The 14,771-nt window shown below is 44.9% G+C and overlaps 1 protein-coding gene across 1 annotated transcript in view; it reads left to right on the plus strand.

Annotated features, from left to right (window-relative positions):
* Positions 1 to 14,771, plus strand: part of ABCA12 (ATP binding cassette subfamily A member 12) — a 78,530-nt gene that overhangs the window by 44,397 nt on the left and 19,362 nt on the right. The window contains exons 24-36 of the mRNA XM_030952313.1: positions 783 to 897; positions 2,193 to 2,522; positions 3,395 to 3,464; positions 3,566 to 3,700; positions 4,360 to 4,515; positions 5,253 to 5,430; positions 6,911 to 7,129; positions 7,743 to 7,939; positions 8,548 to 8,708; positions 9,453 to 9,677; positions 10,468 to 10,606; positions 12,015 to 12,267; positions 13,911 to 13,997. Coding sequence (XP_030808173.1) covers positions 783 to 897; positions 2,193 to 2,522; positions 3,395 to 3,464; positions 3,566 to 3,700; positions 4,360 to 4,515; positions 5,253 to 5,430; positions 6,911 to 7,129; positions 7,743 to 7,939; positions 8,548 to 8,708; positions 9,453 to 9,677; positions 10,468 to 10,606; positions 12,015 to 12,267; positions 13,911 to 13,997 — 2,265 coding nt within the window. The remainder of the gene's footprint in view (positions 1 to 782; positions 898 to 2,192; positions 2,523 to 3,394; positions 3,465 to 3,565; positions 3,701 to 4,359; positions 4,516 to 5,252; positions 5,431 to 6,910; positions 7,130 to 7,742; positions 7,940 to 8,547; positions 8,709 to 9,452; positions 9,678 to 10,467; positions 10,607 to 12,014; positions 12,268 to 13,910; positions 13,998 to 14,771) is intronic.

A 14,771-nucleotide genomic window follows, 5' to 3' on the forward strand; every position in this document is an offset into this window, starting at 1 on the left:
GGTTTTTAGGAAATTTTCAGCTTTACAGGGGAAAAAAAGTTTGAAAACAAATGTAATGTTCATTTCTCACTGTTATTGTACATTATTCCAGGAATAACACTGGTTGTGGGTTTGAAGCCAGGTTTAGAAATTAAGGAGGAAAATATAAGCCCTGCAGGTGTAATGAAGGGGATCCCCTGCTATAAAAACTTGTTTTCCATGTCAAAAGGAGAAATTTATTTTTGGCCATTGTTTTGGGGGGTTTTTTTCTTCACACATTTGGCATTGGAAGAAGGTTTTAACTAAAATGAGGAGCCAAGAAGTGTGCTCTGGGTCTGCCTGTCCTGTGGGGTGTAGGAGAGACAACCTTTGGGAAAACACCCACATCCAGACTCCAACACCAGGAAATATGGCCTGATCATGAAATTTGGCCATTATATCTGGGAACAGAGCTGGGAATTATGTGATGTTTCCAAATAGAATGCATCAGAGAGGCAGGAGATGCCACTGCCCATGATGCTTCCTGCTCCTGCCGGTGGTGCTGCTGAGCAAGGAAATCCCTCTGCAACATTAAAAAAAAATAAAAAATTTCTGAGCAGTCAGGAGTTTGATGAATAGAAAATCCAACGCAATGGCAAAGGAGTCTTTTTTTTTTTTTGTAATTATTAATTTTACTCCACATTTTGAAATATAAGCATGTCTTTTCCTGTGCCAGAGTATTGTTCTGAAAAATATATTCTTGTATAAAACCTTAATCCCCAGAACATTTTGTATTCAGCTAAAGCTGCTTTTGCCTTTTACAGGTTCTTAACCAGCGTGACCTACTCTCTTCCATTTGCTCTGATGGCTGCCTGGGTGCTGTTTATAGCTGATTTTGTTAAAACACTTGTTCAGGAGAAAGATCTGAGGCTTTATGAGGTATGGGGAAACTTTCTGGGGCGTGCAGAATTATAAACAGATTTTCCTTATTCATGGTTGGTGTGTCTGATGTTCAATATTAAATGGAGCAAAACAAGCATTAAGGAAAATATTCCAGATACCTATTGTTTGACCTGCAGTGTGTGAATTCTGACATTAGAACCAAGCTCAAAGCCATGGAAATGCAGGGTGTTTGCCCTTCAAGTGGAGGGAATATTGCTGTGCAGTGCTGAACACAGGAAACATGAGCACCTCACAAAATTACAGGGTTTCTGAAGATTTAAAGCTCTCTAAAAATTGACTTTGAGTCATACCTACTGGGGACAAAGACATGAAAAGTGACTTATTTCCTATCCTTGAAGTTATTATACTTAATATTTCAGAAGGTGCTACATATTACATCAGCTCCTCTGAAATGAAGTTCTTCATTCAGGTTGCCTGTTGGAAAAGAAATGACATTGAGACATTGGGAATTTATTAAATTAACTCAGGTTTTCAGTGTGATCACTGTCAACAGAGATGAACAGCAAAGAACTTTTGTCAAACTAAGCCTCAGCAAGCAACAAAAGCTTTGAGCAGATTTGTTTTTCATCCAACACCATGGAAACAAATAGTGATTCACCAAAAACACTTCCAAGAAAGGACACTCTGACCTGTGATGAGATGGAAAATTAATGAACCCCAGGGTGTGCTCCCTGGCAGCCCCTTACTCTAATTTAGACAACCATTTTCATTGTCTACAAGGACCATGGCATCACTAATCTTTTTAGCTGTGTAATAATCCACAAGAAAACACCAGCACATGTAGTTTCTTCTGGGTTTATCAATACAAATTGCAGTTTTATGCAAGGGGAATTAATTATCAGCTAATATAAATTAATATTTCTTCCTTCTAACCATAGTAATTTAGCTGTTATTTTTTGTCTTGGGGTTGTGTGAGAAAGGTCTGGTTTCAAAGACATTTGAGAGCTTTTAGGCTTAAGCCACTGGATCAATTATCATTATTTTAAAGAACAACCAAAAGGCTTTAGAAAACTTACAAATCTAAGGCCAGAAGCTGCTTTGGAGCCTGTGGGCTGTGACATTTGATCCTTGCAGGTCCTGTCTGGGCTGTTCTTTTCCAAGAGACTGCTTTGCAAACCTTGGGCATTCCTGAAATGGGAGTGCAGGGTTTGTCCCTGGATAGAATGAGCGTGGTCTGGTTGCAGGCCCTGTCCAGAAGCTGGAAAAAGAAGTAATTCTTTATTTCTCTCAAATGCCACTTGTGATTGGTTTTTTTACCTTCCTCTGTGCAGTACATGAAGATGATGGGTGTCAATGCCAGCAGCCATTTCATCGCCTGGTTCATCGAGTGCGCCATCTTCCTCCTGATTACCGTCACCTTCCTCATTGTTGTTCTGAAAGTGGGCGAGATCCTTCCCAAAACAGACACAGCACTCCTGTTCCTGTACCTGATGGACTACAGCCTGTCCATCATAGCCATGAGCTACTTCATCAGTGTTTTCTTCAACAACACCAACATCGCTGCCTTGGTGGGCAGCCTCGTCTACATCCTCACCTTCTTCCCCTTCATCGTGCTGCTCGTCATCGAGAACCACCTGAGCTTCTCTGTCAAGAGCCTCCTGGTGAGTTCTGCTTCTCCTTATTCCCAGGCAGTGTGTGGAGGCAGGGACCTCAGTACACTCCAGCTCTTATTGTACCTCGTGCCTTTCTGAATTCCGTCGGCGGGTGGTGACAGGCACGCTAGGAGAGTTGGCCATGGATCTTTTGAGGGACACCTGGAATTAGCTGTGCTCCCTGACTGAAGGCATCCTTGTGGAATTTTAGTGAGTTTCCACCTGCCATCACAATTTTAGTGAGTTCCCACCTGCTATCACAGTAGTTTGAGCTATGTACTTTCCCCTTTGGATTGCAAAGGAAAATGGGTTGCTTTCACCCACTCTGAGAAGCCAGGCTGTCTCAGTGAGGGGTTTGGGTAGCAGGGCTGGCTCTGCTCATTGCTACCTCAGATCATCCTCTGGCTTCCTGTGTCTCAAATTGCTACACATGGGAGTAGATGTAAAGCCTTGTTTCTTACCAAGGAGCAGAGTAGGTAGGTGTTGGGTTCCAGAAGCCAGACTCGCCAAATTCAGGAAATGACATCTGTTAATGCAAGAGGTAAAAGAATTAACCACATGGCTCCATGAGGTAATTCTCAAGCACTGCTGTATTTCAAAAGCCTAAAATAAAGTCCTGTATGAGGGAGGAAGCTGTGTCCAGGGTGTGGAAGCAAAAGAAAGTCAAGCTCTAAGGAGACATTTCAGCCTGTCACCACGTAGCACTTCCCATCACAGGCCTGGTCCAGTGCTCCCTGTGACTGCTGGGGAAAAAACAAACCCAACTCTCATTTTTCTGGCTATTGGAATAACCCAGCGAGGTACCTGATTGCTTGACTGACCTGACTTCTCTTTGAGACTAATTCAAATGTTTCTTGTTTTCAATTTTGTTTATTCCCCAGAGCCTGTTGTCTCCAACTGCCTTCAGTTATGCAAGTCAATACATTGCTCGCTACGAGGCACAGGGCATAGGTGAGTTTGTGGCTGACAGAGCCAGGCTTTGAGCTCTCCTGGAGGTGGTATTTCACTGGCTGAGAGGGGTTCTGATTGTATTTCTCAATTCCTCTCTGCAGGACTGCAGTGGGACAACATGTACAAGTCCCCAATGATTGGAGACAACACTTCCTTTGGCTGGATGTGCTGGCTCATTCTGATAGACTCCTTCATTTACTTCATCCTGGGGTGGTACATAAGGAATGTTTTCCCAGGTAAGGGTGCAGAGCACTGAGGGTGGCACTGAGGGTAGCACCTCTTTTGGAGAACAGTGAACACAGAGCTGGCTGAGGCAGTGAGACAGTGCACACACTCTGTCCCAGACCAAAGGGAGCATGACTTTGTGGGTGTCTGAGCCTGTCAATGGCACTGACAGAGAGCAGAGCAAGGGAGAATTAGGGTTTCTCAGCCTGTCACTTGGCTAGGTGGGTCTCCTGAAGAAGCTGAAGCCAAGGACACAGGAGGGTGTCACTGCAGTCTGGTGGGTGAGAGTGGAGCATGTTAGACTGCATTTGTCAGCTGAGTGATTTTGAGCTGTGTTACTTACATCATTTGGTTTCAAAAAGTAATTCCTGCCTTGGGCAAGAGCCAGTACATTTGTCTTTTGCTTTTCTTCCCCACCTAATGAAGCAGTCCACTGGCATACGGAAATCTACCCAGTGGAAAATGTAAAGTTCTCCTGCCCTCCAGCTATGGAGTTACTCAGAATAACAAATTACTGAGTGCTTCCTATTGTGCCAATCAGAAAAAGTCTCTACAAAGTCCTGGTAGTGCACGAACATATCAAGAAATCTCTGTGAAGTTAATTTTTGCTATTTTGAGTGCACCCCAACAGTGGCACTTCCTGAGCTGAATGAGACTCCTGTTCCTACAGGTAGATATGGCATGGCTGCTCCCTGGTACTTCCCACTGCTTCCGTCTTACTGGATTGAGTACAACAGCTACCTGCCCTTCTGGAATGAGAAACAAAGATGCCTGCTCTTCTCCAAGCTGATGTTAAGGAAAGAAGTCACCCTCCCCAATAAGATATGTATGTGCATCCTAAAAGGGGTAGCAATAATAACTTATATTTTGGGTAAACAAAGCCAAATTTGTAAAGGGGCACCATACTCAGAAAACACCATTGATTGTTATTTTGAAGCACAGGAAATATTGAAAGCTGGTACTCACATGAATGGAGATCTGGCCCTTAAATTATGTTTGTTCTTCCTATTTGTTGTGGAGAGTCAGTACTGATTTTCACACTCATATTTGTGTGTGTTGTAGTTGTGCAGTTACCTTCCATGCCTGTCTCTCTGTGTAGAAATACACTTTTGTTTGGGCAAGCAAATACAGGTTTCCACTTGGCAAAGGGCACGTGTGCTTCCTTGCTTACCTCTTTAAATATTTAGCCTGAAGAATATTGAGATCACACATAAAAACTTGCTGGTTCCACCTAACTGAAAATAATTCTGTAGTTTTGCTTCATGTCCTCTAACTTTCTGTGCTTGCTTAGTATAAATAAAGTTAGGTGCTCTGAAAAACCTAAATATGAGACCTTTTCAGAAGTTATTAATGCCTGCTGTCAGGAGTTATTAGAAGCCTCAGAAGCAAAAAGGAAAAATCCCAGAGAGTTCAAAATGATACACATCTGGTGGCATGTTCTCAGTGTTCCTGGCTGAAAGACACCTGCTTTGCTGTATTTTGGTTTGCTCTGAGATGAGAAAAGTAGCACAACACCTGCTGCACTGCAGTAGCTGTCCCTGACCCTTCTCTTTGCTGTCAAAGGTGCCCCCCACCCTCACGTGGAACCAGAACCCACCGACCTCACCTTGGGAGTCTCCCTCCACGGCATAACAAAGGTTTATGGATCCAAAGCTGCAGTGGACAACCTCAGCCTCAACTTCTATGAAGGGAATATCACTTCCCTGCTGGGACACAATGGAGCTGGGAAAACTACAACCATGTGTGTATCCTTTAAAGCAGTTCTTTTGTATCCTGTGGGGTGTGGTTGGGTGAGCAAGAGGGCAAGTGGGGCTGTGCAGCTGTGGGAGACTGAGGAAGGTGCTTCGCTAGGCCAAATCCCTCTTGTAGTTTCATCTTACTCATGGATGACCTCAGGAGTTCCTTCATCTGTCAGAATTCTTTAGGTTCTAAAAGGTCCTTTTCTGCTTAGGAACATGCTTTTTAATCTGCTGAGATATCTGGGATACACAGCACAGCAGCTGTTCAGGTGTTTTGTTCCATGGCCTGCGGTTAGGTAGTTCTGGAACCTGTGGGGGGCTCATGCACACACCAAAGCTGAAGTGATACTAGCAAGAAAACTTAATAAAGATACACTTCAGTTGTACAGAGCCATGTGTTGGCTGGGCTGGAATGGCAGGGGATTAATGCATTGGCCTTTCAGCCTTGCTGTTTATAAATTATTATTTGACTTGTTGGATAACAGCACTAAAACAGACCTGTAGAACTTGATTTCTCCACTGATATATATGTGCATATCTCTGAAGGGAACATTAAGCTGATAAATAGAAGCCTCAGAAGAGCCAAAATCCGTAAGACAGATGTGTGCTTCACCTCAGCTTATTATCAATTCACCTCATATTCTGTTTGCAAAGTGTAGCAAAGGTGATATGCAGAAAAGTATAAAACCTGCCTGAAACTTAGCACAGGCTTCAAATCCTGAGTAAGGTCACAAGTTACTGCTTTTAAATGATGGTTTAAAGTCCCAGGAGGGAGAAAAACTCTGTGAAGGTGAAGGGTGGTCTGAGATGCATCTTCTCCCTTTAGTCCCTGCAGGACAGCACCAAAAATGAGCTGTAATGTGAAGGTAGTTATTCTGAGCAGAGGGAGTTTGACTCAGCTCCTGCTTGGTGGGTGATTATTTGCTTGAAGTAGATGAAAGTGCTGCCCACTGTGAGGTGTCTCATGGAGAAGTCCTCTCCCATTTCTCATGAATAATGGCAGTGAAATCAGGTCTGCATGCTCTGCTGGGATTAGTCAGATGAAGAGGAGGTTTTCAGTCTCAGCTGTGGTTACAATATGAGGCCCTGTGGGCACTCCAGGCAAACGTCAGAGAATGAGGAGTAATTGCATTCTGGGAATTCCCAGTAATTAAACTGGAAGTCAAGGGCATTGCTGAGTGTGTGGGATATTGGTCTGAGCTAGGGAGAGGGAGGCTGCAGCAGGTAAAAGCAGAGGGGAGGAGTAGCCAGGGTGAGCTTGGAGCTTGGCCCTGCAATCCCACAGAGGGGAATAAGGATGTCCATGGATGTTCATTTGGCTCTGCTCTGGCACACAGTGGGCAGTGGTGTCTGGCTGGAAGGAGTGGGAAGGAGGATACAAGAAAACCTTGGAAGTGGTGACAGCTACAAAGCCACATGGTAAAAATTACCCATGGCTTCCTCCTTTTTCTAACTTCCCCTTTCTGTTTCTTTTCCCCTCAGATCTATTTTGACTGGGTTGTTCCCTACATCATCAGGCACAATCTTTGTGTATGGCAAAGACATCAGGACTGACCAGGAGGTGATCAGGAAGAACATGGGGGTGTGCATGCAGCACAATGTGCTCTTCAACTACCTCACCACCAAGGAGCACCTGCTGCTCTATGGCTACATCAAAGTCCCTCACTGCAGCAAACAAGAGCTCTACCAAGAAGTGAAGAGGTATAAAAGTAGCAGTGGGGGGGAGAAGGGAGAGAGGGCTGTCAAAATAGTTGTGTGGTGGTGCCAGTGCCCCTGCAAAGCTCAGAATCGTGGATTGGAGGTCTTGTTGCAGCTCCAGCTTAGGGTTCAAATGGTGCCTTGCTCTGACTAGAGGAATATATTGATACCTGTGCTGTAAGAAAACAATATCTCTTCTCTAGGGGGTTTACAGGCTGCTGTGGCAATTATTTGGAGATGAATTTATAGGCCTAAGGGTCTACTCCTTGCTGCTTTACAGTTTGCCCTGGGAAGAGATTTAATCAACCAGTCAGAAAGATGATGTTGGCTTTATTGGTTCTGCAGAGAAATGAAGCAGCCAGAACATCCCAGGGAGTTTGGATCTTGGTGTCTCAGTTGATGGGGTTGAGCCTTTAACCTTGACTTGTCAGATGAAAACTTTGAAAACATCCTCAAAAATGTTTTAAATGAAAATCCCAATGACTGAGCTGCAGGGTGACTCTACACTGTGACCACTCAGCAGAGCAGGTTTTCATTTCCAGCTACAGTTTTTTCAGGTATTTTCAGATTCCCTGCTTGAAGGACAACTTTTGGGAGTTTTCCCTCTGTTTTGCAGGACTTTGAAAGAGACTGGGCTGTACAGCCATCGTCACAAGCTGGCTGGCACCTTGTCAGGGGGGATGAAGAGGAAGTTATCCATAGCCATTGCTCTCCTGGGAGGATCCAGGGTGGTGATCCTGGATGAACCAACCACGGGCGTGGATCCGTGCTCCCGGAGGAGTATTTGGGAAATCATCTCCAAGAATAAGAAAGGTACTGTGATGAGGAGATGTTGCCCTCCAAAGAGGGACAAAGGTGATCTGTGTCACTTTACAAAGATGCTACCAGTGGATTTGAATTGTGGGTTTTGGAGGCCAGAGAGAAAAAATTTGGGAGACTGGGATTTTGCAATTCTGGAGGGTACATCCTGGTTGGTTTCTGTAAATTCACAGTGTCATTTAAAAAATAACTTCACCATAGAACACAGCTTACAATACTGTAAAATTTGTCTCTCTTGTTGCCTTTCATCCAATTTCACTAATAATTGCCAAAAAATGCAGTTGATTTTCACCTGATACTCTGTGTTCCCTCATCCAGTGAGGCTTTCAGCTGTCTCACTGTTGAGATAAGGGCAGATCTGGCCAGAATGTGATAAAATTGTTATAAACATTCATTGTGTTGGTTTAACAATGTGGACTTACTTGCCATGGGCTGATTCAGAGCAAGGGGAAACTCTGAAACCCCTGCAATTATATTCATGATATCATTGTGTAGGGAAATACAGAAATTTTTGAGGAAGAAAAGAAAATAACCCAAATCCTTCTCAAATCCAGTTTTGCCATAAAACCAGGTGTCCATTCTGTGGTGACTGTGTTTTCCAGGCAGAACCATCATTCTCTCCACACATCACCTGGATGAAGCAGAAGTGCTGAGCGACCGGATCGCCTTCCTAGAGCATGGAGGGCTCAAATGTTGTGGCTCACCTTTCTACCTGAAGGAAACCTTTGGGGATGGCTACCACCTGACCCTCACCAAGAAGAAGGTTTGTGTCTGAGCCGGTGCTAGAGCTCCTGGCAGCTCTGTCTCCAAGGGTGTCATCAGGGCTGGTTGAGGGATGTATGGGCAGGAGCTGAGTGATCTCCATGGCCTTGTGAAAACAGCAATGTCATGCTCTGCTTTGGTGAAAAAGAACAGGGTCTCCTTGAAGGTTGAAGGCAATGCTGCAGAATGTGAGGAGTAAAGCAGATGGAAAGAGCCCATCCATAGTGTCTGGCCTGGGACAAAGTGTTCTGCTTGCAAGGAGTGGGGAATTCTGCTCTTGCTAGCATTTATTACAGTGCTGTTGGTAGCTCCAGCACACAGGTACCATGAGAGACCAGCCCCTCTTCCAGACTGCTGGCACTGGAGACAGAGAAAATGAAAAAAGACCCATGAGCAAGCCCTGTTTCTCATGGAAAAAGAGTGAGTTTGGGCTGGCAGCCACGTTAAGCTCTCTGCTGGCCAGGCTTTGTTTACTACAAACCTCTAGCACTGCAAAGTAGTTGATTCAGCCCAACCTGCTGAGGTTATGGATGGACCATGATGGGAGACTGTCACACATCCTTTTTTCAAGGGCCAGAAATAACCCACTTTCATCTGCTTTTGATATTTACCTGACATGTTGGATAGCTGGACTGAGATCACTGACCAGTTATGCTGTGGGACAGGATTTGGGCTACATCCTGCAGGAGGAAGATTGACCTTGCAACCTTCTCAGTGACCACAGAGTGTTTTCCTCCTTTTTCAGAACATGATAGAGGAATGTGACACTGCAGCAGTGACCTCCTTGATCCAGTCCTATCTCCCAGAGGCTTATCTCAAGGAGGATATTGGTGGAGAGCTGGTGTATGTGCTTCCCCCCTTCAAGTCCACGGTGTCAGGGGCCTACCAGGCCCTCCTCAGAGCCCTGGACACCAGCTTGAATGATCTTCACCTGGGTTGCTACGGGATTTCCAACACAACTGTGGAAGAGGTATGAGCACAGCAGCTGCTAGATTTGCTGGAATGTCATGGAGATTAATTTCACAGCACTGTGTGGCTCTGCTCTCTGGGCACATTAGGAATTCCATGAGGGTTTCAGGCGGGGAGGAAGGGGTTACACTGAGGTACACATGAGTGTGTGGATGCATCTATAAATCTATATATATATACTAATGCACTGTCTCACCTGGCTCTGACAGCCTTTTGATGTTTTACCCAGAAAATGAGGCTCTGGAGTTTGGCTGAGGAGAGAGTAACACAGGCACCTTTCTGCCCATGGGAAATCTCTGGTCAAATAAACACATTTAATTGCATCAGAAATAAAAAGTAAATGATGAGCAGTGGTGACCCAGGTCTTGCAGAAGGGAGGGAGGGAGATTGTTACCTTCCTGCTCAGAATTTCTTGCTTTCTTTTAAGATGTTTTCCTAAGGCAGCAAGAATTAGTTGTACATCATTTCCCGTGTGCCATGACTGCACACTCCCAGCATGGAGGCAGTGGGATTGTCAGGAGCTAGAGGGGGAATATCCCAGGGAAACAGGTTTGAGTTTCCACTGCTGCAGCAGAACAGAGACAGGAGGTGACAAGGAACTGGACAACAATTTTATGGAAAAAAAAAAAAAGTTAATTTCTCTCACTGAGCACAAAGGGAGTAGAAAGAGGATTATTGTACATAACTGCTGCACCAACTACAGCTGCAAAGCAGGAGAGTGGATTCTGGTAATTGTTTTGGTAAATGGAGTCATTTGGATAAATTTTCCTTCATATTTTCTTGCTCCATAGGTGTTCCTCAATCTGACAAAAGAGCTGGTGAAGGACCAGCAAGAAGATGCTGTGCTGCCCCATCAGCTGCCTGGAGTCAGTGGTCACACTGGTGGTGACGAAATGTCTGTGAGCACAGACACCTTCACAGAAAGAGATGGTACTCAATCACCTACAGGCTTTATTCCAGATTTACTGCAGATGCAAACACTGACAGATGGACTGATTTGAGCTCCCTGTCTTCTTTCTTTGTTGAAAACCACATTTCACCCAGCCAGGAATCACAAAATTTATAAATCATTGGAAATACAACACTCATCAATCCTTTAGATCCCCTGCTTTGGAATAGTCTGAATCACAGGATAAATTACTAAAGGGGTTTTGTTTGCATCTGCCTTCCTTTACATTGATCCAGGTTTTAATCTAATCAATACAGTATGTGGGTGAAAGAGTAAATGTGTACCTCTGAAAGTAATTGCTGTAATAGATGTAGAGGATTATTTCCCCATAACTAGTAGAATTGGAAAGAAACTTAGTGGAAATCCTTTAGTCTATTGGGAAAGCAGCACAGCTCTGAGCTGGGTCCTCCTTGATGCTTTTTGCTGTGCCCCAGACATTGCAGTTTGGTAAAGGAGCCCAAGGGAGCAGACAGTGGGGTAAATTCAGAAGAGAACCAAGCTACAGCACTATCCCTGGGAGTCTGAGACCTCCTAAAGGTGGCCAAACCCAAAAAATGAGACATACCTGGCTGCAATGCTTTCTTGGGTTAGAAACACTGTTTTGTACTTACAACTATACCATTTATAGTCAGGAAGGCATCCAAGGGACAACACAGAGGTATTTTTGTGCTTCTCAAAGCTGACCTGCACTGTAAATGTTACTGTAAACAGTCACTCATGTAGAAAAATGTTTTGTTTCACCCTTAAAAAAGGTTGAAAAGGATTTGCTTCATGGTGTATTATACAGGCTAATATTTCATAAAGAAGAATAGCTGGCACAGGATTTGGCTCTGCTTTTAGTATACCACAAAACCTGTCCATGCAAGAGGTCCAATGGCTTGTGCTTGTTTCCTTATTTCAGGATTAATTCTGTTATTTTTCTGAGGACCTGCTTTTTAAATTATGAAAAATTTCAGCTTGCAAATCTAAAAGAAAAATATGTTTTGCCTGAAAATTGAAGTGAGTAGGTCGGATGTAGATAACCTGTTTCATCTGGAAGCCTATACTCTTCTTGCAAGGTATCACACTGAAGGTCACTGCATGTACACATTTGAAATTTAACAAAATACTGGTGTTACATGAGCTTATGACTGGAGCCCTGTCCCACACCTGGTCCTGTGTTTGCTCCACCTTGGTAGTTTGGATTTGCCATCTGTAAAAGTGTGCAGGAAGCGAAATACCCTCCCAGAGTGCTCTACCCATCAACTCCCTACATTGCACAAATGCTGAGCCATGACCCAGTGCCATCCTTTGTGCCCAGACCAGCTCCTGATCAGGTCCAATTTACCCATCACTTCCCTGCCTTGCACAAATGCAGAGCCATGACCCAGTGCCATCTTTTGTGCCCAGACCAGGTGCTGATCAGGTCCAAGAGCCTGCGGGGTTTGCCGCTGCTGCTGAAGAGAACCTCAGCCCTGTTCATCAAGAGGTTCCACCACACCCGGCGGGACGTGCGCGGCTTCATCGCCCAGGTCATCCTCCCCGTGCTCTTTGTGATGGCTGCCATGGGCCTGGGGACACTGAGGACCAAGGAGACAGAGTACCCTGAGCTGCCTCTGTCCCCCTCCCTGTATGGCACAGCTGACCAGGCAGACTTCTTTGGGTGAGTGCTGCTCCTCTGGACCCTGGAGCCTTGTGAAGGCTGACCTAGAACAGAGACCAAAGAATTAAAGAGTTAGAGGATAAAGTAGAAATTTATTAAAAGGCCTCAATGGACCCACCTTGGGCAGCACAAGAGCCCAGCCAGGGGTACACCCAAGATGGACCCAAAATGGTCACAAAATGGACAACTGGTCACAGGGTCTCTCACTTTTATAAGTTCTGGTCCATTTGCATATTGGAGTTCATTGTCCAATTATAGCTTTAGGTTGTGAAGTCCTATCCTGCTTGTTTTTCTTCTTCAGTACACTGTTGTTTGTGCTCTTGGGCCTGAGATGGGATCATTTGTCCTTGGTCCCCAGCTGGAGAAGGAATTGTTTTGTCTCCCTACTCTGTGAAGAGAGCTCACCATCCTTTAATATAAAGCTCAGAACTACACACTTAAAGCACACTTAAGCACACTTAAACATAATCTGAAAAATATAAAAGCTAAAACCAGAGGCATCAGTTCAGAATGAGCTCTTCAGGGTTACTTCTGAGCACAGCCAGTGTCCTGCACATAGGACACATGGTTATGTTGTGCAGACAACACAGAGAAACCCACTTCCCGAGGGATCTCTGAGGACATAGCTTGGCTCAGACCAGAAGGCTTCAGAAAAACAACCTGTCAATTGGATTTAACTATGAAATGTCTGAGGAATGTTATTGGTGTTTCCCACTGGAGTCTTTTAGCCTCGTAGCAGCCAAAGGGATTTTCTTAATGTATCCATATATGCTCCTCCTCCAGTGTGAAATGAGGTACCCACATCAGTTGCCTCCAACATTACTATTCTGGGACCAAATTCTATCCATCTTGTGAGCATTTCCCTCCTCTCTGTTAGCACAGGATGTTCTTTCCTGGTCAGGCCCTGCTGGTCCAAGGCACACAGGCAATTGGAAGACCATGTGCTTTTCCAGGGTCATTAGGATGCCACCACTGAATTATGTCATTCTCCTTAAAAATCCTGTTACCAAAACAACTATAATTGGTATCATTTGGTTTTCATGCTGTGAACCTCTTTTCTTCTCCAGTAATTCTCAGCTCTAAGTCAGAAATACGAAATTCAGCTCTAAAGCCTTCTGCTGTAGGTGTTCTTCCCAGGATTCCTTACACCTTTCCACTTCAGTCCTGCTAGATGGGGGAATGAGCCAGAGTTGCATGTCTGAGTCCTCTGTTCCTAATGTTCCCTGCTTCTCCTTTTGGATCATTGCTGGAGAGCTGGGGCAGAACCAAGGACAATCTTCTTGAATGGTCCAAACCAAGTGGATGTCACGGATGAGAGACCTGATTGAGACAGGGCTGCAAGGAGTGCCTGGAAATTGCAGTAGATTTTTTTTTTCCCCATAAAGAGAAATTTGATTGTCCAAAAGTATCTTGCTTGGATCTAGAGGCAGCAAATCCCTGGAGTGGCTGAGGTGATGAGGGCTCCTTTTAAACCTGTGTGACTGTCCTCACGTACTGCGTGTCCTTCAGAGCTGCTTCCACAAATACTCAATTATTCAACACCTTAAATCCTCTTTCATCCAAACACAGTTTTCCTCTGCACAGTGATAGTGGAAATTCTTTGAATCTTCTCCTGTTTTCTCTTTTTCTTTGTTAATTCTTAGGAATTTTAATGAAACCACAGCTGCTTTAGTTTCTTCGATGCTGGCTTTCCCTGGGACGGATAACACGTGCATGAACGAAAGCAATTCGTAAGTACTTCTTGGGGTTTTTTTCCACTTAAACTCCAAACCTGCAAGAGAATTGGCATGATACTATTAGCCATTAGACCTTAATAGCCATCTTTGATCATGGGCAGCATTCTCATGCATTGGACTCCTGCATTATTAGGAGTGATAAGGAAGCAGCTTTGGTGGTGGCAGGATGCCAGGAGGAAAATGAGCAATTCTCCTCTCTGGGAAGTGGTCCTTGCCGCCCCAATAATTCTAATTATAACGTGAGCCCACACAGCAAGTCCTCAGCACAGTGTTTGCTACCTCTATCTAGAAGCTGTGCCACGAGGGCTGGTTTGTTTTGGGCTTTGCAGATAAATTCTCAGGATGGTGAAGTCCTGGGCAGACTTGAATGCTCATGCAGGCAAATATTTACCCTGAGTGTTTGCAGTGACTGCCCAGGCAATACAGCCCATCACAGAAGTGCCCAGGGATTGCCACAACAATAGCCCTTATTTCTGGGCAGGTTTCAGATGCTTTTGGCCTCTGAGTGCCAATTCCTTGCACTGTCTACTGTAGGAATGAAGTGGTGCCTGGATTCCATCTGATAGCTGAGCGAATCCAGGCACAGGGAGCAGCAAGGAGGGCTCTCTGCCAAGGGGCACGGGAGGCAGCAGCAGGCTGGGGATTCCCTGAACCACCCAGAGCTGACAGGAAGCTCTGCTTTTCTGCTGGAGCTGCCCAACTGCCAGCCTTGCTGTCATTAAACATGACAGCAATTAGCTTCGTTTGCACACCTGAGCCCAGAGAGCC

Source organism: Camarhynchus parvulus, chromosome 7 (assembly GCF_901933205.1).
Source record: "Camarhynchus parvulus chromosome 7, STF_HiC, whole genome shotgun sequence".
NCBI classification, from domain to species: Eukaryota; Metazoa; Chordata; class Aves; order Passeriformes; family Thraupidae; genus Camarhynchus; species Camarhynchus parvulus.